This window comes from Bombina bombina, chromosome 10, assembly GCF_027579735.1.
Source record: "Bombina bombina isolate aBomBom1 chromosome 10, aBomBom1.pri, whole genome shotgun sequence".
Classification (NCBI taxonomy): domain Eukaryota; kingdom Metazoa; phylum Chordata; class Amphibia; order Anura; family Bombinatoridae; genus Bombina; species Bombina bombina.
In genome coordinates, this window is record NC_069508.1 from 116,517,509 (window position 1) to 116,544,217 (window position 26,709).

At 38.6% G+C, this 26,709-nt stretch overlaps 1 protein-coding gene across 1 annotated transcript in view; it reads left to right on the forward strand.

Annotated features, from left to right (window-relative positions):
• TTLL7 (tubulin tyrosine ligase like 7) overlaps positions 1 to 26,709 on the forward strand; it is a 715,282-nt gene that overhangs the window by 165,014 nt on the left and 523,559 nt on the right. Inside the window, exon 7 of the mRNA XM_053693316.1 lies at positions 1,102 to 1,318. Coding sequence (XP_053549291.1) covers positions 1,102 to 1,318 — 217 coding nt within the window. The remainder of the gene's footprint in view (positions 1 to 1,101; positions 1,319 to 26,709) is intronic.

Sequence of the window (26,709 nt, forward strand, 5' to 3'; positions counted from 1 at the left end):
CTATGGTCAAAACTTTTTCTTACGTGTCGTGCCCACACTAACACTAGGCTCAAAACTTATTCTATGTGTTGTGCCCACACTAACACTAGGATCAAACCCTATTCTTATATGTTGTGCCCACACTAACACTAGGGTCAAAATGTATTCTTATGTGGTGTGCCCACACTAATACTATGGTCAAAACCTATTCTTATATGTTGTGCCCACACTAACACTAGGGTCAAAACTTATTCTTATGTGTTGTACCACACTTACACTAGGGTCAAAACTTATTCTTATGTGTTGTGCCCACACTAACACTAGGATCAAACCCTATTCTTATATGTTGTGCCCACACTAACACTACGGTCAAAATGTATTCTTATGTGGTATGCCCACACTAATACTATGGTCAAAACCTATTCTTATATGTTGTGCCCACACTAACACTAGGGTCAAAACTTATTCTTATGTGTTGTACCACACTTACACTAGAGTCAAAACTTATTCTTATGTGTTGTGCCCACACTAATGCTAGGGCCAAAACTTATTCTTATATGTTGTACCCACAATAACACTAGGGTCAAAACTTATTCTTATATGTTGTACCCACAGTAACACTAGGGTCATAAAGTATTCATATATGTTGTGCCCACACTAATTCCAGGGTCAAAACTCTTTCCTATGTATTGTTCCTATACTAACCCTTAGGTGAAATCTTACTCCTGTGTTTTCTGCCTTACTTACCATTGGGGGAAATCGTTTTGTTTTGTGCAAAAAACTAACCCTAGAGTCAGATCTTACTCCTGTGTTTTGTGCAATTCTCATCCTAGGGTCAAATCTTCCTCCTGTGCATTGTGCCCTTATTGTCTTTTGAGGTAGATCTTGCTATTTGTGTTGTTCTTATACTAACCTTAGGTCAAAGTTGTGCCCTTACTCACTCTGGCTCCCCCACTCCAGTTACAGAACCTCAGATTGTTCTTGCCTCAGTTTATCTTCAGCCGTTATCCATTTTATCCACTTTTCCTTTAACAACATTACAATTAAATTAAAAAGTAGAAATGTTTGATACATTTACATTTAAATGGTTAAAATATCATTTTCATTTTTTTTTCTCAACAGTATTTTTCTTATACGAAATGGCGAGAAGCTGCAAGCGCAAGATCATTTAATTGTTCAGGAATACCTTGACAAGCCTTTTCTTCTAGAAGGATATAAGTTTGATTTACGGGTGTATATTCTTGTTACCTCCTGTGACCCATTAAGAATATTTTTGTATAATGACGGGCTTGTTCGAATGGGAACAGAGAAATATCATTCTCCCAGTGAGTCTAATCTGGTAAGTGCATATGCGGTTTGATTTTTTGTTTTACATACTAACTGTATATTAAGCTTTACCCAAACATGGTGAGGCATGTAATCCTGCTGTGTAGGACAAAACCAGACTGTTCTTTAGTATTATGAAATGTGTAGGACAAAACTAGACTGTTCTTTAGTATTATGAAATGTGTAGGACATAGTACCAGAATCACACAATATAATGTAATGACTTTATTACTACTACCTGTAAGTCCAATGATGAATCAACTTTATCAGGCCGTGGTGAAATTTCAGTCATATTTTTCGTCTAGCCCACCAAACTGGCAAACACTTCACAGTTAACCTTATGGATGACTCATTACAGGGAATAGAGTTTCATTATCTGCACCTGTAGTGAATTACCACATGGCTCCAGAGAAAGAGGGCAATGAAGTTAGATGAGAAAAGCTGTAAGTACCTAAAGAGTACTTTTAAGAAATGTAGTTGATAGAAACAAGGTACAGAAGTTCCTTGGATATTTTGCTGGCTCGGTTCCAGACCACCGCAATAAAGTAAATATAGCAATAAAGTGAGTTACACTAATCATTTTGTTTCCCAGTGCATATAAAAGTTATATTTACACTATACTGTAGTATATTAAGTGTGCAATAGCATTATGTCTAAAAGAACAATGTACATACCTTAAATAAAAAATACTTTATTGCTTAAAAATGCTAACCATCCTCTGAGCCTTCAGTGAGTCATAATCTTTTTGCTGGTGGTGTTTATATATAGGTGTGTGTATTCATGTGCAATTATGTGTATTTATGTGTATTTGTTGAAAAAATGGCGCTGATAGACTATCTCGACACAGGGTTGCCACAAACCTTCAATTTGTAAAAAGAGCAATATCTGCGAAGTGCAATAAAGCGAAGCCCAATAAAAACGAGGTATGCCGGTAATGGGAAATAGGTGGAGAAGGGACTGGAAAGGGGGAAGTCCTCTCACTGTCAAGGCCTGTATCTCTGATAAGGGGGAAAGTACCCAGGCTTCTCTGTTCTATGTTTGTGTCAGGGGTGGATGGGGTTGGGCTATATTCCTTGTCTGGAAGCACCCAATAATGGCTCCCAAAACAATTTATTATTATAATACTGTGGCAATTTCCCTGCCGGACATAGCTGTATGTCTCAAATATGAGGAATTCTGCAGTTCTGTGGATTTCCATTGCTTTGCAATCAATAAAAATGTGCTATTTAAGCGTATTTGTAACAGGCCCCAACAAGTCTCTCACTGAGTGCCTATTTCCCAACTTCCTCTCCAACATGTGTGTGAGATATCTTGCTTTATATATACTGTATATTCCTTTTAAAGTTTGTACTGGGTTGAGGTGCCATCTACGTAGCAATTGGTTGTTTGACTCAGTAGTTTGTGGCAAAGTGGAAGGTTTACGTGGGTTATACATTTGATCTAATCTTATAAATCTAGCTTAAAGGGACAGTCAACACCAGAATTTTTGTTGTTTAAAAAGAAAGATAATCCCTTTATTACCCATTCCCCAGTTTTGCAAAACCAACACTGTTATATTAATATACTTTTTACTTCTGTAACTAACTTGTATCCAAGCATCTTCTGACCGCCCCTAATCACATGACTTTTAGTTATTATCTATTGACTTGCATTTTAGCCAATTAGTGCAGTGTCTGCCACTAGCCACGGGCGTGATCACAATGCTATCTATATGGCCTACAAGAGCTAGCTCTCCCCTGCTGTGAAAAGGGCTTATAAATTATCATATGTGCCTTCCTACGTTTGCTTTCAACTAGAATACCAAGAGAACAAAGCAAAAATGTTGATAAAAGTAAATTGGAAAGTTGTTTAAAATTGCATGCCCTATTTGAAAAATGAAAGTTTTTTTTGGACTTGACTGTCCCTTTAAACAAGTTCTGCTAACCAATTAGAAGTTTATGCTGGAAATTAGATGGAAATGAGATGTGTCCTCCAGGAGCCTTCTGGAGACAGCTAACGTTCCTCTGGTTAGTGCATTCAGGAGACACAAGCATTCAATGCAATTTTATTATTAAGACATATTTCAGTGGGGAATCTGTAGTTTATACAACAATCGATGAATGCCAAACTTGTGCCCTTGAAGCTCTTGTTGTTCCCTGTGAAGGTACTAGGAACATGCAGGCCCTAGTTGGCACAAGCAGGTACAGGCTGGCTGTTTATAATATCTTAGACAAAAGTGGAACATTAACAAACATGGGCTTAGTGAGGTGAGATATATGTATATGCAGGGGTTGAAAAACCCAGTGGTCCCGGACAACCTTGAAATCTCTTGGGACGACTTAGAAAAATTGTCCAATATTTTCAACATGTATCTGTCATATAAACTTTCATTTTTATAAAGATTACTGTATTCTTAAAATATAAAAATGCTTAACATCTTAAAACAATCCACATCATGTAGAAAGTGCCTTAAAAACAGAAGATTCCCCCTATAACTTTTTGCAGGCTAAGCTATGTTGATTTTTATATATAAATACAGGTGGCCCTCGTTTTACAACGGTTCAATTTACACCGTTTCAGAATAACAACCTTTTTTCCAGTCATGTGACTGCTATTGAAAAGCATTGAGAAGCAGTGCATTTATTAAAATAGCCAGTAGGTGGAGCTGTCTGTTTGTGTTGCAGCAAAGCCAAGCAAGCTGAAATTAATCAGTTTAACCAGACCTGAGCTATCGAGCAGATTTCAAAGGAACAAGATCTTCCTGTCTATAAATCAGTCCAGATTGGAATGCATAGAAAGAACTGTTTGCAGAAAAATGCAAGTGAAGTCTGTGTTGTGTGATTATTTTATTAGGTTTATAATGCTGTTTAGCAAATGTTTTTGTTCATTTAACTTAGTTTAATTATATATTCTGTGTTGTGTGATTATTTTATTAGGTTTATAATGCTTTTTAGCATTCAAAGTCTTAATTTCAAAGCTTTAAAAAAAATTTATTAGGTGTTACTTATGACAATTTTGAGAGGGGCCTGGAACCTATCTCCCTCACTTCCCATTGACTTACATTATAAACCGGGTTTCAATTTACAACGGTTTCGATTTACAACCATTCCTTCTGGAACCTAACCCTGGCGTAAACTGAGGGCTAACTGTGTGTATGTATATATATATATATATATATATATATATATATATATATATATATATATATATATACTGGCAACAAAAATGATGTGCTCGCAAAACATATATAATTTAATTTTTTTAAATTATGTAAAAATAAATAATTTCCTGTAATATTTCAGATAAACTTTAAATTATTGTACAGCTGCTCCACTCTGGCTGAATGATAAGCAAGTCACTCAGGATGGGTGGTATAAGGGTAAAGCAAACTCTCAGCATTCGTCTACACTTTATTAGAAGTTAAGAGGTCAACAGAAAATATTTGGTATATTAAGGGAATAGTATATATATCTTTTTTTTATACAGCATAAGCTACAATTTATTAAAAACATGTTTCCATTTATATGCTGAATATTTGGTATATTAAGGGAATAGTATATATATCTTTTTTTTTATACAGCATAAGCTACAATTTATTAAAAACATGTTTCCATTTATATGCTGCTGGAGCAAGTTAAAATTATGATTTTCTCATATTATGCTACTACTACTTTTTCTAATATGCCCCACACAACAATTTTCAAATAACAAATAAAGTCATTGTAGAGGCTGTTGCAGTTTACTCCCAGTAATACTGCATTTCTCAGGCCAATATTCCCAAACGATAGAGGGATAAATAACAAAAAACAAGGTGTCTATAATGTTACTTGCAGAATGAATCCCCTAATCTGGTCAGTGTAAAATATGTCTTGCCTGAAAAAGATGATGGTTAAAAGTTTGTCTATAGTAGAGGTGGGTACTACACTTTAATGTCTTGTACCCTATCAATGACTGCACAGTGGAGATGTCAGAGGGTATCATATTTACGTGCTCCTTTTTTTATTTATCATTCTCCTTGTCCTGCTGTAGCAATAGGATGTGTGTGTGAGAAAGGAAGAATATATGTGAGATCAACTGTGTGACAGTGTTTAAAAGTGTGCGAGTCTTATTTGTAAGAGTGTGTGAGAGTTAGTTTGTGTGAGTGTGTAAGAGAGAGCTTGTGTGAGAGAGTGTTTATGTGTGTGAGAGTGTTTTTGTGTACCTGTGATTGTGTGTGTGCGCGTATATATCTGAGTGCGTGTATATCCCTAGCTATATATGTATGTGTGCGTATATATCTGAGTGTGTGTATATCACTGGCTATATATGTATGTGTGCGTATATATCTGAGTGTGTGTATATCCCTGGCTATATATGTATGTGTGCGTATATATCTGAGTGTGTGTATATCCCTGGCTATATATGTATGTGTGCGTATATATCTGAGTGCGTGTATATCTCTGGCTATATATGTATTTGTGCGTATATATCTGAGTGCGTGTATATCTCTGGCTATACATGTATGTGTGCATATATATCTGAGTGTGTGTATATCCCTGGCTATATATGTATGTGCGTATATATCTGAGTGTGTGTATATCCCTGGCTATATATGTATGTGTGCGTATATATCTGAGTGTGTGTATATCCCTGGCTATATATGTATGTGTGCGTATATATCTGAGTGTGTATATATCCCTGGCTATATATGTATGTGTGCTTACAGGGAGTGCAGAATTATTAGGCAAATGAGTATTTTGACCACATCATCCTCTTTATGCATGTTGTCTTACTCCAAGCTGTATAGGCTCGAAAGCCTACTACCAATTAAGCATATTAGGTGATGTGCATATCTGTAATGAGAAGGGGTGTGGTCTAATGACATCAACACCCTATATCAGGTGTGCATAATTATTAGGCAACTTCCTTTCCTTTGGCAAAATGGGTCAAAAGAAGGACTTGACAGGCTCAGAAAAGTCAAAAATAGTGAGATATCTTGCAGAGGGATGCAGCACTCTTAAAATTGCAAAGCTTCTGAAGCGTGATCATCGAACAATCAAGCGTTTCATTCAAAATAGTCAACAGGGTCACAAGAAGCGTGTGGAAAAACCAAGGTGCAAAATAACTGCCCATGAACTGAGAAAAGTCAAGCGTGCAGCTGCCAAGATGCCACTTGCCACCAGTTTGGCCATATTTCAGAGCTGCAACATCACTGGAGTGCCCAAAAGCACAAGGTGTGCAATACTCAGAGACATGGCCAAGGTAAGAAAGGCTGAAAGATGACCACCACTGAACAAGACACACAAGCTGAAAAGTCAAGACTGGGCCAAGAAATATCTCAAGTCTGATTTTTCTAAGGTTTTATGGACTGATGAAATGAGAGTGAGTCTTGATGGGCCAGATGGATGGGCCCGTGGCTGGATTGGTAAAGGGCAGAGAGCTCCAGTCCAACTCAGACGCCAGCAAGGTGGAGGTGGAGTACTGGTTTGGGCTGGTATCATCAAAGATGAGCTTGTGGGGCCTTTTCGGGTTAAGGATGGAGTCAAGCTCAACTCCCAGTCCTACTGCCAGTTTCTGGAAGACACCTTCTTCAAGCAGTGGTACAGGAAGAAGTCTGCATCCTTCAATAAAAACATGATTTTCATGCAGGACAATGCTCCATCACACGCATCCAAGTACTCCACAGCGTGGCTGGCAAGAAAGGGTATAAAAGAAGAAAATCTAATGACATGGCCTCCTTGTTCACCTGATCTGAACCCCATTGAGAACCTGAGGTCCATCATCAAATGTGAGATTTACAAGGAGGGAAAACAGTACACCTCTCTGAACAGTGTCTGGGAGGCTGTGGTTGCTGCTGCACGCAATGTTGATGGTGAACAGATCAAAACACTGTCAGAATCATCCATGGATGGCAGGCTTTTGAGTGTCCTTGCAAAGAAAGGTGGCTATATTGGTCACTGATTTGTTTTTGTTTTGTTTTTGAATGTCAGAAATGTATATTTGTGAATGTTGAGATGTTATATTGGTTTCACTGGTAAAAATAAATAATTGAAATGGGTATATATTTGTTTTTGTTAAGTTGCCTAATAATTATGCACAGTAATAGTCACCTGCACACACAGATATCCCCCTAAAATAGCTATAACTAAAAACAAAATAAAAACTACTTCCAAAACTATTCAGCTTTGATATTAATGAGTTTTTTGGGTTCATTGAGAACATGGTTGTTGTTCAATAATAAAATTAATCCTCAAAAATACAACTTGCCTAATAATTCTGCACTCCCTGTATATATCTAAGTGTGTGTATATCCCTGGCTATATATGTATGTGCGCGTATATAGCTGAGTGTGTGTATATCCCTGGCTAGATATATATATGTGCGTATATATCTGAGTGTGTGTATATCCCTGGCTATATATGTATGTGCGCGTATATAGCTGAGTGTGTGTATATCCCTGGCTAGATATCTATGTGTGCGTATATATCTGAGTGTGTGTATATCCCTGTCTATATATGTATGTGTGCGTATATATCTAAGTGCGTGTATATCTCTGGCTATATATGTATGTGTGCGTATATATCTGACTGTGTGTATATCCCTGGCTATATATGTATGTGCGCGTATATATCTGAGTGTGTATATATCCCTGGCTATATATGTATGTGTGCGTATATATCTGAGTGCGTGTATATCTCTGGCTATACATGTATGTGTGCATATATATCTGAGTGTGTGTATATCCCTGGCTATATATGTATGTGCGCGTATATATCTGAGTGTGTGTATATACCTGGCTATATATGTATGTGTGCATGTATATCTGAGTGTGTGTATATCCCTGGCTATATATGTATGTCCGCGTATATATCTGAGTGTGTGTATATCCCTGGCTATATATGTATGTGTGCGTATATACCTCAGTGTGTGTATATCCCTGTCTATATATCTATGTGCGCGTATATATCTGAGTGTGTGTATATCCCTGGCTATATATGTATGTGTGCGTATATATCTGAGTGTGTGTATATCCCTGGCTATATATGTATGTGCGCGTATATATCTGAGTGTGTGTATATCCCTGGCTATATATGTATGTGTGCGTATATATCTGAGTGTGTGTATATCCCTGGCTATATATGTATGTGCGCGTGTATATCTGAGTGTGTGTATATCCCTGGCTATATATGTATGTGCGCGTATATATCTGAGTGTGTGTATATCCCTGGCTATATATGTATGTGTGCGTATATATCTGAGTGTGTGTATATCCCTGGCTATATATGTATGTGTGCGTATATATCTGAGTGCGTGTATATCTCTGGCTATATATGTATGTGTGCGTATATATCTGAGTGCGTGTATATCTCTGGCTATATATGTATGTGCGCGTGTATATCTGAGTTTGTGTATATCCCTGGCTATATATGTATGTGCGCGTATATATCTGAGTGTGTGTATATCCCTGGCTATATATGTATGTGTGCGTATATATCTGAGTGTGTGTATATCCCTGGCTATATATGTATGTGTGCGTATATATCTGAGTGCGTGTATATCTCTGGCTATACATGTATGTGTGCATATATATCTGAGTGTGTGTATATCCCTGGCTATATATGTATGTGCGCGTATATATCTGAGTGTGTGTATATCCCTGGCTATATATGTATGTGTGCGTATATATCTCAGTGTGTGTATATCCCTGTCTATATATCTATGTGCGCGTATATATCTGAGTGTGTGTATATCCCTGTCTATATATCTATGTGCGCGTATATATCTGAGTGTGTGTATATCCCTGGCTATATATGTATGTGTGCGTATATATCTGAGTGTGTGTATATCCCTGGCTATATATGTATGTGCGCGTATATATCTGAGTGTGTGTATATCCCTGGCTATATATGTATGTGCGCGTATATATCTGAGTGTGTGTATATCCCTGGCTATATATGTATGTGTGCGTATATATCTGAGTATGTGTATATCCCTGGCTATATATGTATGTGTGCGTATATATCTGAGTGCGTGTATATCTCTGGCTATATATGTATGTGTGCGTATATATCTGAGTGCGTGTATATCTCTGGCTATATATGTATGTGCGCGTGTATATCTGAGTGTGTGTATATCCCTGGCTATATATGTATGTGCGCGTATATATCTGAGTGTGTGTATATCCCTGGCTATATATGTATGTGTGCGTATATATCTGAGTGTGTGTATATCCCTGGCTATATATGTATGTGTGCGTATATATCTGAGTGCGTGTATATCTCTGGCTATACATGTATGTGTGCATATATATCTGAGTGTGTGTATATCCCTGGCTATATATGTATGTGCGCGTATATATCTGAGTGTGTGTATATCCCTGGCTATATATGTATGTGTGCGTATATATCTCAGTGTGTGTATATCCCTGTCTATATATCTATGTGCGCGTATATATCTGAGTGTGTGTATATCCCTGGCTATATATGTATGTATGCGTATATATCTGAGTGCGTGTATATCTCTGGATATATATGTATGTGCGCGTATATATCTGAGTGTGTGTATATCCCTGGCTATATATGTATGTGTGCGTATATATCTGAGTGTGTGTATATCCCTGGCTATATATGTATGTGTGCGTATATATCTGAGTGCGTGTATATCTCTGGCTATATATGTATGTGTGCGTATATATCTGAGTGCGTGTATATCTCTGGCTATATATGTATGTGCGCGTGTATATCTGAGTGTGTGTATATCCCTGGCTATATATGTATGTGCGCGTATATATCTGAGTGTGTGTATATCCCTGGCTATATATGTATGTGTGCGTATATATCTGAGTGTGTGTATATCCCTGGCTATATATGTATGTGTGCGTATATATCTGAGTGCGTGTATATCTCTGGCTATACATGTATGTGTGCATATATATCTGAGTGTGTGTATATCCCTGGCTATATATGTATGTGTGCGTATATATCTGAGTGTGTGTATATCCCTGTCTATATATCTATGTGCGCGTATATATCTGAGTGTGTGTATATCCCTGGCTATATATGTATGTGTGCGTATATATCTGAGTGCGTGTATATCTCTGGCTATATATGTATGTGTGCGTATATATCTGAGTGCGTGTATATCTCTGGCTATATATGTATGTGCGCGTGTATATCTGAGTGTGTGTATATCCCTGGTTATATATGTATGTACGCGTATATATCTGAGTGTGTGTATATCCCTGGCTATATATGTATGTGTGCGTATATATCTGAGTGTGTGTATATCCCTGGCTATATATGTATGTGCGCGTATATATCTGAGTGCGTGTATATCTCTGGCTATATATGTATGTGCGCGTGTATATCTGAGTGTGTGTATATCCCTGGCTATATATGTATGTGCGCGTATATATCTGAGTGTGTGTATATCCCTGGCTATATATGTATGTGTGCGTATATATCTGAGTGTGTGTATATCCCTGGCTATATATGTATGTGTGCGTATATATCTGAGTGCGTGTATATCTCTGGCTATACATGTATGTGTGCATATATATCTGAGTGTGTGTATATCCCTGGCTATATATGTATGTGCGCGTATATATCTGAGTGTGTGTATATCCCTGGCTATATATGTATGTGTGCGTATATATCTCAGTGTGTGTATATCCCTGTCTATATATCTATGTGCGCGTATATATCTGAGTGTGTGTATATCCCTGGCTATATATGTATGTGTGCGTATATATCTGAGTGTGTGTATATCCCTGGCTATATATGTATGTGTGCGTATATATCTGAGTGCGTGTATATCTCTGGCTATATATGTATGTGTGCGTGTATATCTGAGTGTGTGTATATCCCTGGCTATATATGTATGTGCGCGTATATATCTGAGTGTGTGTATATCCCTGGCTATATATGTATGTGTGCATATATATCTGAGTGTGTGTATATCCCTGGCTATACATGTATGTGTGAGTATATATCTGAGTGTGTGTATATCCCTGGCTATATATGTATGTGTGCGTATATATCTGAGTGTGTGTTTATCCCTGGCTATATATGTATGTGTGCGTATATATCTGAGTGTGTGTATATCCGTGGCTATATATGTATGTGTGCATATATATCTGAGTGTGTGTATATCCCTGGCTATATATGTATGTGCGCGTGTATATCTGAGTGTGTGTATATCTCTGGCTATATATGTATGTGTGCGTATATATCTGAGTGTGTGTATATCCCTGACTATATATGTATGTGTGCGTATATATCTGAGTGTGTGTATATCCCTGGCTATATATGTATGTGTGCGTATATATCTGAGTGTGTGTATATCCCTGGCTATATATGTATGTGCGCGTGTATATCTGAGTGTGTGTATATCTCTGGCTATATATGTATGTGTGCGTATATATCTGAGTGCGTGTATATCTCTGGCTATATATGTATGTGTGCGTATATATCTGAGTGTGTGTATATCCCTGGCTATATATGTATGTGCGCGTGTATATCTGAGTGTGTGTATATCCCTGGCTATATATGTATGTGTGCGTATATATCTGAGTGTGTGTATATCCCTGGCTATATATGTATGTGTGCGTATATATCTGAGTGTGTGTATATCCCTGGCTATATATGTATGTGTGCGTATATATCTGAGTGTGTGTATATCCCTGGCTATATATGTATGTGTGCGTATATATCTGAGTGTGTGTATATCCCTGGCTATATATGTATGTGTGCGTATATATCTGAGTGTGTGTATATCCCTGGCTATATATGTATGTGTGCGTATATATCTGAGTGTGTGTATATCCCTGGCTATATATGTATGTGCGCGTGTATATCTGAGTGTGTGTATATCCCTGGCTATATATGTATGTGTGCGTGTATATCTGAGTGTGTGTATATCCCTGGCTATATATGTATGTGCGCGTATATATCTGAGTGTGTGTATATCCCTGGCTATATATGTATGTGTGCATATATATCTGAGTGTGTGTATATCCCTGGCTATACATGTATGTGTGAGTATATATCTGAGTGTGTGTATATCCCTGGCTATATATGTATGTGTGCGTATATATCTGAGTGTGTGTATATCCCTGGCTATATATGTATGTGTGCGTATATATCTGAGTGTGTGTATATCCGTGGCTATATATGTATGTGTGCATATATATCTGAGTGTGTGTATATCCCTGGCTATATATGTATGTGCGCGTGTATATCTGAGTGTGTGTATATCTCTGGCTATATATGTATGTGTGCGTATATATCTGAGTGTGTGTATATCCCTGACTATATATGTATGTGTGCGTATATATCTGAGTGTGTGTATATCCCTGGCTATATATGTATGTGTGCGTATATATCTGAGTGTGTGTATATCCCTGGCTATATATGTATGTGCGCGTGTATATCTGAGTGTGTGTATATCTCTGGCTATATATGTATGTGTGCGTATATATCTGAGTGCGTGTATATCTCTGGCTATATATGTATGTGTGCGTATATATCTGAGTGTGTGTATATCCCTGGCTATATATGTATGTGCGCGTGTATATCTGAGTGTGTGTATATCCCTGGCTATATATGTATGTGTGCGTATATATCTGAGTGTGTGTATATCCCTGGCTATATATGTATGTGTGCGTATATATCTGAGTGTGTGTATATCCCTGGCTATATATGTATGTGTGCGTATATATCTGAGTGTGTGTATATCCCTGGCTATATATGTATGTGTGCGTATATATCTGAGTGTGTGTATATCCCTGGCTATATATGTATGTGTGCGTATATATCTGAGTGTGTGTATATCCCTGGCTATATATGTATGTGTGCGTATATATCTGAGTGTGTGTATATCCCTGGCTATATATGTATGTGCGCGTGTATATCTGAGTGTGTGTATATCCCTGGCTATATATGTATGTGTGCGTGTATATCTGAGTGTGTGTATATCCCTGGCTATATATGTATGTGCGCGTATATATCTGAGTGTGTGTATATCCCTGGCTATATATGTATGTGTGCGTATATATCTGAGTGTGTGTATATCCCTGGCTATATATGTATGTGCGCGTATATATCTGAGTGTGTGTGTATCCCTGGCTATATATGTATGTGTGCGTATATATCTGAGTGTGTGTATATCCCTGGCTATATATATATGTGTGCGTATATATCTGAGTGCGTGTATATCTCTGGCTATATATGTATGTGTGCGTATATATCTGAGTGTGTGTATATCCCTGGCTATATATGTATGTGTGCGTATATATCTGAGTGTGTGTATATCCCTGGCTATATATATATGTGTGCGTATATATCTGAGTGCGTGTATATCTCTGGCTATATATGTATGTGTGCGTATATATCTGAGTGTGTGTATATCCCTGGCTATATATGTATGTGTGCGTATATATCTGAGTGTGTGTATATCCCTGGCTATATATGTATGTGTGCGTATATATCTGAGTGTATGTATATCCCTGGCTATATATGTATGTGTGCGTATATATCTGAGTGTGTGTATATCCCTGGCTATATATGTATGTGCGCGTATATATCTGAGTGTGTGTATATCCCTGGCTATATATGTATGTGTGCGTATATATCTGAGTGTGTGTATATCCCTGGCTATATATGTATGTGCGCGTATATATCTGAGTGTGTGTATATCCCTGGCTATATATGTATGTGCGCGTATATATCTGAGTGTGTGTATATCCCTGGCTATATATGTATGTGCGCGTATATATCTGAGTGTGTGTATATCCCTGGCTATATATGTATGTGTGCGTATATATCTGAGTGTGTGTATATCCCTGGCTATATATGTATGTGCGCGTATATATCTGAGTGTGTGTATATCCCTGGCTATATATGTATGTGTGCGTATATATCTGAGTGTGTGTATATCCCTGGCTATATATATATGTGCGCGTATATATCTGAGTGTGTGTATATCCCTGGCTATATATATATATATGTGTGGAATTATTCCTGCCTCAGCTTGCTGCCATGTGAACAAGAATATTCTCTTTTTAGGTATGAGAATAAGTTTAAACTATTTATTAGTATATAATTGTATACAAAGAGTGTTATTATTATTAATACAAATGCGTATTAGAAGTGTATAACAGTGTAATACAAGTTTACGTATGACATTGTGAAAATTTGAGTTGAAAAAGTGTGAGCAGAAAGTGTGTAGTTTGTGCCTCTCTGTAGGAATGGACTGTGTGCCCAGTAAAGCTCAGAGTCCATGTTAACACGGGAATAGTGATAAGATACAGATACTAGGATGTATGGGGTCAGTGCTTATCTCATATCTTATATAAGAATGGGCAATGTACTCAATGAAGCTCAGGACCTATTTTTACTTCCATGTAGTCTACTTGTAGCGATATTTCCCATGAAGCACTGTCCTTTCATACCCGTAGCTTTGCTTCTACCTTGCTTTTTATATACACCTATAAATAGGACTGTAATGACAGCCAGGAGCTAACCCAGCAGGCTGCGCTCCCCTACTACATCATGTTTCAGTGCTATTCTCATGTGACTGGTACAGTTAGCCTGCCGCTGTGTGGTAGCACACTTGGTTTTGTTTACAACCTGTCCCACTTCCATTAGACCTGAGACCACGCTTAGGGTGGACTGGGGGGAGACAGGGAGGCAGTTGCGCCCAGACTGCTCTTATAAGCTTTCAATTCCTCCTGTTTGATCCCTGTTTCCCTACAAAACACTAACACGATAATGTGAAAGGGTGACCCATAGAGCTCACAAATGAACTGTGCGATCTTTAAAGCGACTTAAACTCCTTTTTAAAATTCTGCTATAAAATCTTTAATTATGTGCAGTAAAAACTTTGCAATGTACTTTCATTGTTTATTTTGTCCCCTTTTCATGTAATCTAAAGGGACTGCGGCTGGCAGTCAGAGGCGGACCCCATGGAAACCCCAAACCAGGATGCCTTTGCCAGTACCCATCAGGGCCCAGGCAGTCACCCCTTTCACCCCCTGATGGCAGCTCTGCGTATGTGTGTGCATTTCCATTATAGTAATAAGTGTTCTGCATATTGTTAAGCAATCTTACTACCTTTTACTGTGCAAGAATAAATATCAAGATATGCAGGGGGTGAAATGTTTACAGAATACGTCAGACCTGGAAGAGAAATTTCAGCTACACCCACGTAACGCCCCTGTTCGGCCCAATAGCAGACACGGGAAAACTCATTTTACAATAAGGAAAATATGCTTTAAGTTTCATATTATGAATACAAATTCCACAGCATTTTTTGCACGTGCAATGCAGTTTTATCTCAAATTCTTTCTTTCCTGCACAATTTTAATATGAATTTTTTAACCCGTTAGTGACCAGATCATTTTTTAACCCCTTAAGGACCAGCGACGTACCCTGGCCTTTTTTTGGGACTTGATTGTTTTATAGCTCGGTCTTGCCACCAGCGTTGAGACTGCTCTATTCCACAAATCCTGCTGGAGGGAGGGCATTAATAGCGTGTTCTCGCTAGACTTGTGCTTTTATGTCCTGAAAAAACCCTTAACGACCAGTGACATACAGGGTACATTGTGGTCATTAAGGGGTTAATTTTCTTACCGTTAGGGAACAGGGCTATTTTTACATTTCTGCTGTGTTTGTGTTTAGCTGTAACTTTCCTCTTACTCATTTACTATACCCACACATATTACATACAGTTTTTCTCGCCATTAAATGGACTTTCTAAAGGTACCATTATTTTTATCATATCTTATAATTTACTAATAAAAAAATTATAAAATATGATGAAAAAATAAAAAAAAAACCCACACTTTTTCTAACTTTGACCCCCAAAATCTGATACACATCTACAACCACCAAAAAACACCCATGCTAAATAGTTTCTACATTTTGTCCTGAGTTTAGAAATACCCAATGTTTACATGTTCTTTGCTTTTTTTGCAAGTTATAGGGCAATAAGTACAAGTAGCAATTTGCTATTTCCAAACCATTTGTTTTCAAAATTTGCATAAATTACATTTTTACACTGATATCTGTCAGGAATCCCTGAATAACCTTTTACATGTATATATTTTGCTTTAGTAGACAACCCAAAGTATTGATCTAGGCCCATTTTGGTATATTTCATGCCACCATTTCACCGCCAAATGCGATCAAATAAAAAAAATCATTCACCTTTTACTAACTTTTTCACAAACTTTAGGTTTCTCACTGAAATAATTTACAAACAGCGTGTGCAATTATGGTACAAATGCTGCGCACCACACTTGGATTATGCCCAGAAGTGAAGGGGTTAATTAGGTAGCTTGTAGGGAGCTTAAAGGGTTAATTTGAGCTTTAGTCTAGAGATCAGCCTCCCACCTGACACATCCCACCCCCTGATCCCTCCCTGACCCCTCTCAAACAGCTCTCTCTCCCCCCCACCTCACTATTGTCACCGCCATCTTTAGTACTGGCAGAAAGTGTGCCAGTATTAAAATAAACTTTTTTTTTTTTAAATTATATATTTTCTGCAGTGTAGGATCCCCCCTTACCACCCAACCTCCCTGAGCCCCCCAAACAGCTCTCTAACCCTCCCCCCCTCTAACTATTTGCCACCATTTTGGGTACTGGCAGCTGTCTGCCAGTACCCACTTTGCAATAAAATGTGACCTTTTTTAATTTGAATCCCAATTTTTCTGTAGTGTAGCTGTCCCCCCTCAATACCCTACCCCCTCCCAGATCCCTTTCCCATCATTATTCCCCCCTCCCTCTCCCACCTTCCTCTCCCACCCTTTCTTGTTTAGTGGTCGCGCGCGCACCCGCAAGTGAGATCCCCTACTGGCCTTAAGTTCACCAGCGATGGGCCGCCCACCCACCTCCCTTCAATGGCTCCCACCCACCAACGATCTGCACCATCATTGGCCGATGCAGAGGGGGCCACAGAGTGGCTCTTTCTGCATTGGATGCCTAAAATTTTTTATTACAGGATGCCTCAATATGGAGGCATTACTGCAATAACATGAAAGCGTCTGGAAGCAATCACAATAGCTTCCAGCGCTTGAAAACCTTGAGGACGTACAGGGTACGTCCTTGGTCACTAAGTGATAGTTTTTGTAGGACGTACCCTGTATGTAATGTTGCCACCTCAGCCATGTTTTCCTAGACACTTATGAGTTACACATGCTGCAGGGTGTGCAGGAAGAAACTTCCTCCCTTTACACCCCACAGCTTGTGTAACTCATAAGTGTTCAGGAAAACATGGCTGAGGTGGCAACCCTACCTCTTTGCGAGACACACTGTTATCAAGGTAAAGACTGCCTTTATAGAATTAGGACAGGGGCTTCAAAAGTACTATAAGAAATCTCATCAGCACAGAGAGCTGTATAGAATTGTCCCTAAGGGCCCGATTCTAAAAATCTCTCTGTGCTGGTGAGATTCTATAAAAATGCTTGCCAGTCCTTCTATTTCCCTGGTGGAATAATAGAAAGCCACTTTGTACCCTGAAAACAGAGTGTCTCACTAAGGGGCATATACTGCATTTTTGTATGGGTAGGAGATGCAAACATTACAAAAGTGCACAATAAAAATCATATGAAACAAATAATTGAACCATTCACACAAAAAATATGCAGGAGAAAATTGTATTATTAACCCCTTCATGACCAGAGCACTTTTCCATAAGTTGACCGTCTGGGACCAGGGATATTTTTAAATTTCTGCGGTGTTTGTGTTTAGCTGTAATTTTCCTTTTACTCATTTACTGTACCCACACATAATATATACAGTTTTTCTCACCATTAAATGGACTTTCTAAAGCTATCATTATTTTCATCATATCTTATAATTTACTATTAAAAAAATTATAAAATATGATGAAAAAAATGGAAAAAAACACACTTTTTCTAACTTTGACCCCCAAAATCTGTTTCACATCTACAACCACCAATAAACACCCATGCTAAATAGTTTCTAAATTTTGTCCAGAGTTTAGAAATACCCAATGCTTACATGTTCTTTGCTTTTTTTGCAAGTTATAGGGCAATAAATACAAGTAGCACTTTGCTATTTCCAAACCTTTTTTATTTCTTTCAAAATTAGCGCTAGTTACATTGAAACACTGATATCTGTCAGGAATCCCTGAATATCCCTTGACATGTATATATTTTTTTAAAGAAGACATCCCAAAGTATTGATCTAGGCCCATTTTGGTATATTTCATGCCACAATTTCGCCGCCAAATACGATCAAATAAAAAAAAAATTGTTAATTTTTTCACAAACTTTTTCACAAACTTTAGGTTTCTCACTGAAATTATTAACAAACAGCTTGTGAAATTATGGCACAAATGGTTGTAAATGCTTCTCTGGGATCCCCTTTGTTCAGAAATAGCAGACATATATTGCTTGGGCGTTGTTTTTTTGGTAATTAGAAGGCCGCTAAAATCCACTGCGCACCACACTTGTATTATGCCCAGCAGTGACGGGGTTAATTAGGTAGCTAGTAGGGAGCTTGTAGGGTTAATTTTAGCTTTAGTGTAGTGTATTGGACAACCCAAAGTATTGATCTAGGCCCATTTTGGTATATTTCATGCCACCATTTCACCGCCAAATGCCATCAAATAAAAAAAATGTTCACTTTTTCACAAACTTTAGGTTTCACACTGAAATTATTTACAAACAGCTTGTGCAATCATGGCACAAATGGTTGTAAATGCTTCTCTGGGATCCCCTTTGTTCAGAAATAGCAGACATATAGGGCTTTAGCATTGCTTTTGGTAATTAGAAGGCTGCTAAATGCCGCTGCGTACCACACTTGTATTATGCCCAGCAGTGACGGGGTTAATTAGGTAGCTTGTAGGGAGCTTAAAGGGTTAATTTTAGCTTTAGTGTAGAGATCAGCCTCCCACCTGACATATCCCACCCCCTGATCCCTCCCAAACAGCTCTCTTCCCTCCCGCACCCCACAATTGTCCCCGCCATCTTAAGTACTGGCAGAAAGTCTGCCAGTATAAAAAAAAAGTTTGTTTTTTATTATTTTTTTCAAAATTATATATTTTCTGCAGTGTAGGATCCCCCCTTACCACCCAACTTCCCTGAGCCCCCCCAAACCGCTATCTAATCCTCCCCCCTCTCACTATTTGGTGCCATTTTGGGTACTGGCAGCTGTCTGTGATCGAGCGATGGGCCGCCCACCCGCCTCCCTGCAGCTGCTCCCACCCACCAATGATCGGCTCCATTACCGTGATGCCTTAATATCGAGGCATCACGGCAATACCTTGAAAGTGGCTGGAAGTGATCAGGATTGCTTCCAGCCGCTTGAAACCCCTGAGGACGTGCCGGGAACATCCTTGGTCGTTAAGGGTATTTTTTTGTAGGACGTTCCTGGCATGTCCTCGGTCGCGAAGGGGTTAAGGTGCATCTAAAATCGTAACAAAATTGTTCCGAAAAAATTGTATTTTATCAAAAACTTTAAATTTGTATGTAAATTACACAGGAATAAATCATATTAAATATGCAATTTAAGTACACTGGATGTGCAAAAAACACATAGAAATTCGTACTTAAAAGTACAAAATACTAAGGCCTAGATTTAGAGTTCGGCGGTAAAAGGGCTGTTAACGCTCCGCGGGCTTTTTTCTGGCCGCACCATAAATTTAACTCTGGTATCGAGAGTTAAAACAAATGCTGCGTTAGGCTCCAAAAAAGGAGCGTAGGGCATTTTTACCGCAAATGCAACTCTCGATACCAGAGTTGCTTACGGACGCGGCCGGCCTCAAAAACGTGCTCGTGCACGATTCTCCCATAGGAAACAATGGGGCTGTTTGAGCTGAAAAAAAACCTAACACCTGCAAAAAAGCAGCGTTCAGCTCCTAACGCAGCCCCATTGTTTCCTATGGGGAAACACTTCCTACGTCTGCACCTAACACTCTAACATGTACCCCGAGTCTAAACACCCCTAACCTTACACTTATTAACCCCTATTCTGCCGCCCCCGCTATCGCTGACCCCTGCATTACACTTTTAACCCCTAATCTGCCGCTCTGTAAACCGCCGCAACCTACGTTATCCCTATGTACCCCTAATCTGCTGCCCTAACATCGCCGACCCCTATATTATATTTATTAACCCCTAATCTGCCCCCCACAACGTCGCCGACACCTACCTACACTTATTAACCCCTAATCTGCCGAGCGGACCTGAGCGCTACTATAATAAAGTTATTAACCCCTAATCCGCCTCACTAACCCTATCATAAATAGTATTAACCCCTAATCTGCCCTCCCTAACATCGCCGACACCTACCTTCAATTATTAACCCCTAATCTTCCGATCGGAGCTCACCGCTATTCTAATAAATGTATTAACCCCTAAAGCTAAGTCTAACCCTAACACTAACACCCCCCTAAGTTAAATATAATTTACATCTAACGAAATAAATTAACTGTTATTAAATAAATTATTCCTATTTAAAGATAAATACTTACCTGTAAAATAAACCCTAATATAGCTACAATATAAATTATAATTATATTATAGCTATTTTAGGATTTATATTTATTTTACAGGCAACTTTGTAATTATTTTAACCAGGTTCAATAGCTATTAAATAGTTAAGAACTATTTAATAGCTACCTAGTTAAAATAATTACAAATTTACCTGTAAAATAAATCCTAACCTAAGTTATAATTAAACCTAACACTACCCTATCAATAAAATAATTAAATAAACTACCTACAATTACCTACAATTAACCTAACACTACACTATCAATAAATTAATTAAACACAATTCCTACCAATAAATACAATTAAATAAACTAGCTAAAGTACAAAAAATAAAAAAGAACTAAGTTACAGAAAATAAAAAAATATTTACAAACATAAGAAATATATTACAACAATTTTAAACTAATTACACCTACTCTAAGCCCCCTAATAAAATAACAAAGCCCCCCAAAATAACAAATTCCCTACCCTATTCTAAATTAAAAAAGTTACAAGCTCTTTTACCTTACCAGCCCTGAACAGGGCCCTTTGCGGGGCATGCCCCAAGAAGTTCAGCTCTTTTGCCTGTAAAAAAAAACATACAATACCCCCCCCCAACATTACAACCCACCACCCACATACCCCTAATCTAACCCAAACCCCCCTTAAATAAACCTAACACTAAGCCCCTGAAGATCTTCCTACCTTGTCTTCACCATCCAGGTATCACCGATCCGTCCTGGCTCCAAGATCTTCATCCAACCCAAGCGGGGGTTGGCGATCCATAATCCGGTGCTGAAGAGGTCCAGAAGAGGCTCCAAAGTCTTCCTCCTATCCGGCAAGAAGAGGACATCCGGACCGGCAAACATCTTCATCCAAGCGGCATCTTCGATCTTCTTCCATCCGGTGCGGAGCGGGTCCATGTTGAAGCAGGCGACGCGGATCCATCCTCTTCTTCCGATGTCTCCCGACGAATGACGGTTCCTTTAAGGGACGTCATCCAAGATGGCGTCCCTCGAATTCCGATTGGCTGATAGGATTCTATCAGCCAATCGGAATTAAGGTAGGAATTTTCTGATTGGCTGATGGAATCAGCCAATCAGAATCTAGTTCAATCCGATTGGCCGATCCAATCAGCCAATCAGATTGAGCTTGCATTCTATTGGCTGATCGGAACAGCCAATAGAATGCGAGCTCAATCTGATTGGCTGATTGGATCAGCCAATCGGATTGAACTTGATTCTGATTGGCTGATTCCATCAGCCAATCAGAAAATTCCTACCTTAATTCCGATTGGCTGATAGAATCCTATCAGCCAATCGGAATTCGAGGGACGCCATCTTGGATGACGTCCCTTAAAGGAACCGTCATTCGTCGGGAGACATCGGAAGAAGAGGATGGATCCGCGTCGCCTGCTTCAACATGGACCCGCTCCGCACCGGATGGAAGAAGATCGAAGATGCCGCTTGGATGAAGATGTTTGCCGGTCCGGATGTCCTCTTCTTGCCGGATAGGAGGAAGACTTTGGAGCCTCTTCTGGACCTCTTCAGCACCGGATTATGGATCGCCAACCCCCGCTTGGGTTGGATGAAGATCTTGGAGCCAGGACGGATCGGTGATACCTGGATGGTGAAGACAAGGTAGGAAGATCTTCAGGGGCTTAGTGTTAGGTTTATTTAAGGGGGGTTTGGGTTAGATTAGGGGTATGTGGGTGGTGGGTTGTAATGTTGGGGGGGGGTATTGTATGTTTTTTTTTACAGGCAAAAGAGCTGAACTTCTTGGGGCATGCCCCGCAAAGGGCCCTGTTCAGGGCTGGTAAGGTAAAAGAGCTTGTAACTTTTTTAATTTAGAATAGGGTAGGGAATTTGTTATTTTGGGGGGCTTTGTTATTTTATTAGGGGGCTTAGAGTAGGTGTAATTAGTTTAAAATTGTTGTAATATATTTCTTATGTTTGTAAATATTTTTTTATTTTCTGTAACTTAGTTCTTTTTTATTTTTTGTACTTTAGCTAGTTTATTTAATTGTATTTATTGGTAGGAATTGTGTTTAATTAATTTATTGATAGTGTAGTGTTAGGTTAATTGTAGGTAATTGTAGGTAGTTTATTTAATTATTTTATTGATAGGGTAGTGTTAGGTTTAATTATAACTTAGGTTAGGATTTATTTTACAGGTAAATTTGTAATTATTTTAACTAGGTAGCTATTAAATAGTTCTTAACTATTTAATAGCTATTGTACCTGGTTAAAATAATTACAAAGTTGCCTGTAAAATAAATATAAATCCTAAAATAGCTATAATATAATTATAATTTATATTGTAGCTATATTAGGGTTTATTTTACAGGTAAGTATTTATCTTTAAATAGGAATAATTTATTTAATAACAGTTAATTTATTTCGTTAGATGTAAATTATATTTAACTTAGGGGGGTGTTAGTGTTAGGGTTAGACTTAGCTTTAGGGGTTAATACATTTATTAGAATAGCGGTGAGCTCCGATCGGAAGATTAGGGGTTAATAATTGAAGGTAGGTGTCGGCGATGTTAGGGAGGGCAGATTAGGGGTTAATACTATTTATGATAGGGTTAGTGAGGCGGATTAGGGGTTAATAACTTTATTATAGTAGCGCTCAGGTCCGCTCGGCAGATTAGGGGTTAATAAGTGTAGGTAGGTGTCGGCGACGTTGTGGGGGGCAGATTAGGGGTTAATAAATATAATATAGGGGTCGGCGATGTTAGGGGCAGCAGATTAGGGGTACATAGGGATAACGTAGGTGGCGGCGCTTTGCGGTCGGAAGATTAGGGGTTAATTATTTTAAGTAGCTGGCGGCGATGTTGTGGGGGGCAGATTAGGGGTTAATAAATGTAATATAGGGGTCGGCGGGGTTAGGGGCAGCAGATTAGGGGTACATAAGTATAACGTAGGTGGCGGTCGGCAGATTAGGGGTTAAAATTTTTAATCGAGTGTCGGCGATGTGGGGGGAGCTCGGTTTAGGGGTACATAGGTAGTTTATGGGTGTTAGTGTACTTTAGGGTACAGTAGTTAAGAGCTTTATAAACCGGCGTTAGCCAGAAAGCTCTTAACTCCTGCTATTTTCAGGCGGCTGGAATCTTGTCGTTAGAGCTCTAACGCTCACTGCAGAAACGACTCTAAATACCAGCGTTAGAAAGATCCCATTGAAAAGATAGGCTACGCAAATGGCGTAGGGGGATCTGCGGTATGGAAAAGTCGCGGCTGAAAAGTGAGCGTTAGACCCTTTAATCACTGACTCCAAATACCAGCGGGCGCCCAAAACCAGCGTTAGGAGCCTCTAACGCTGGTTTTGACGGCTACCGCCGAACTCTAAATCTAGGCCTAAGTGTATTGTTTTTTTGTAAAATGAACTGGGCATTTTATTTTATTTTAAGCTGAACATGGGCATTTTATGTGTGTCTAGGAAATTGTCTGTCAAATTCAAGTGTAATTATCAAAACATGTCTCCCCTACAGATCTCACTGTTTTTTCTTGCAACTTAAAAGGTGGTGAGTTTTTATAAAAATACTCAAAACACTAATTACTCTGAAAGGAAAACCTATGCATATGAAAATAACGGTGATTTTAGGGTACCGTGCACTGAAAACAACGTATTTTGATTTGTATTAAGCGTAATATTAAAGTTTAAACATACACTGGGTTCTTCCTGTGTACTTTGTCCTCCATTGCAAACTGTTATGTAACCGAGAGCTCTCATTATTTCTATGGGAGACATTTCGCCACTCACAGGGACCAACCCTTTTTTTTTTTATAGAATTCCATGAGGGCTGCCCCTGTGAGTGTCAGCGTGGAAAACCAGTCTAGATCAGCAAATTTTATAGAATTGGCCACATTATTGAACGTTTCAATTTGCATTCCATGTTCCTTTAAAGGGATATAAAAAATGTTGCCTAAAAAGGGCAAAAATAATTGCTTTATTGTGCCAGAATATTTCATTAGTGGAGCGCTAAATATCGCTTTCGCAAAAGCGATATTAGCACTCTACTGAGTAATACCAGTGCACGCTAATGTGTGCTGGTATTACAAGTTGACAGCCGTGTGAACGCTAGCTGGGAAGCATTGCGCTACCAGAATGCGCTTCCATAGGCTCCAATAGGAGCCCCGTTCTCATGTCGTGACACATAACATGAGAACCTCGCGCAGCGAAAGGGGTAAGTAGCGCAGCGATGGCAGTAAATGTTAAATATATATGTATATGACTATGTACATATAGATTTACTGTATGGGGCCTATTTATTATGTGTCTGTCCGACATGATCCGATCAGCAGATCGTGTTCGACAGACATCACTGAATGCGGAGAGCAATACGCTCTCCGCATTCAGCATTGCACCAGCAGCTCTTGTGAACTGCTGGTGCAATGCCGCCCCCTGGCCGCTAGCAGGGGGGTGTCAATCAACACGATCGTATTCGATTGGGTTGAATTCCTGCGATGTCTGTCTGCATCCTCAGAGCAGGTGAACAGGTTATGGAGCAAAGGTACGGTAGCGGATAGTATAATAGGGCAGAGGGTTGTTTAGTTGTGAGTGGTGCAGCAGCCTGTGGCTCATCTTAGTGGCAGAGAATCTGATGTAAAGTTAAAGGGACAGTCTACACCAGAAGTTTTATTGTTTTAAAAGATAGATAATCCCTTTATTACCCATTCCCCAGTTTTGCATAACAAGCACAGTTATATTAATATACTTTTTACCTCTGTGATTACCTTGTATCTAAGCATCATCTGACAGCCCCCTGATCACATGACTAAAACATGGGATAAGAGGCTGTATTTAATGGCTTAGAAACAGTCAGAAATGTAGAGGTTTAAATGTTATAAAAGTATATTAATATAACAATGTTGGTTGTGCAAAGCTGGGGAATGGGTAGTAAAGGCATTATCTATCTTTTTTAAACAATAACAATTTTAGTGTTGACTGTCCCTTTAAGTAATTCAGTTGTGCTGGTAAATCTGATATAATTAATAATTTGCATTTATTTGGTTTATTAAGAGTGAATAATCAATGTTTTATTTATGTCCCTCTCTGGGACCTTGTAGGGTTGTGATTATCTTTACATAGGTGCTATAAGGACGCCTCTTTCTTCTGTTAACGGTGTCTTTTTAGCACTCAGCACCTTCCTTGTTGTGACACTAAATATCCCCTGAGGCTTTTATATGTATCCATCACATGTCCATGGTCTAGGTTTCTGAACTTCTTCCCTGTTTGTAAGTCTGCATTAGAGTCCTTGTCAGAGAAAGCTAAGTTGTCTTAATAATTTGCCAAAAATCTTCTGGGCAGCATTAGAGTCCTATTTCATTTGCAAATGTCATTAGTCAGAGATGTTCTGATATGAATTAGGCAGACTGTGCACAGCTCATATCAGAACCATGCTGACTAATTCATTTTTGCTAATTATTGAATAGGACTCTGATATATATAAATAACACACATTAGTAGGCCTAAGATGATTTATTTAATGTTATAACATCTATTGTGTGTGGGGGGTGGCTCATCTTAAAAGGGGAGGCCCACTGTCTAAGACTTTGAAAACCTTTGCTCCAATTGAATCATGAAAGTTTAATTTTGAATTTCATGTCCCTCTTTTAAGGGAAAAATACATAAATGTTGATTCAGTTTTCATATTGCAAAATTTAGTTCACAATATTTTCCTACACGCAAGGTTTTCTTTTCCAGCAGTGCCATAATGATGTTACTATGATGCCACCTTGTGGGCAATATGTAGCACTACCTAGAATGTGTTTCACTTTTTGTAGGCAAAATGTATATTATATCGCATTAAAATAGTACATTGTTTAAATAAGATTTTTTTATTGTTGTTTGTTTTTAACACCACAAATATATACAGCATATAAAAAGTTGTAATGCAATGTTATAGTATAACCCCATTCAGTCATTATAAACAGATGTATTGCAAAG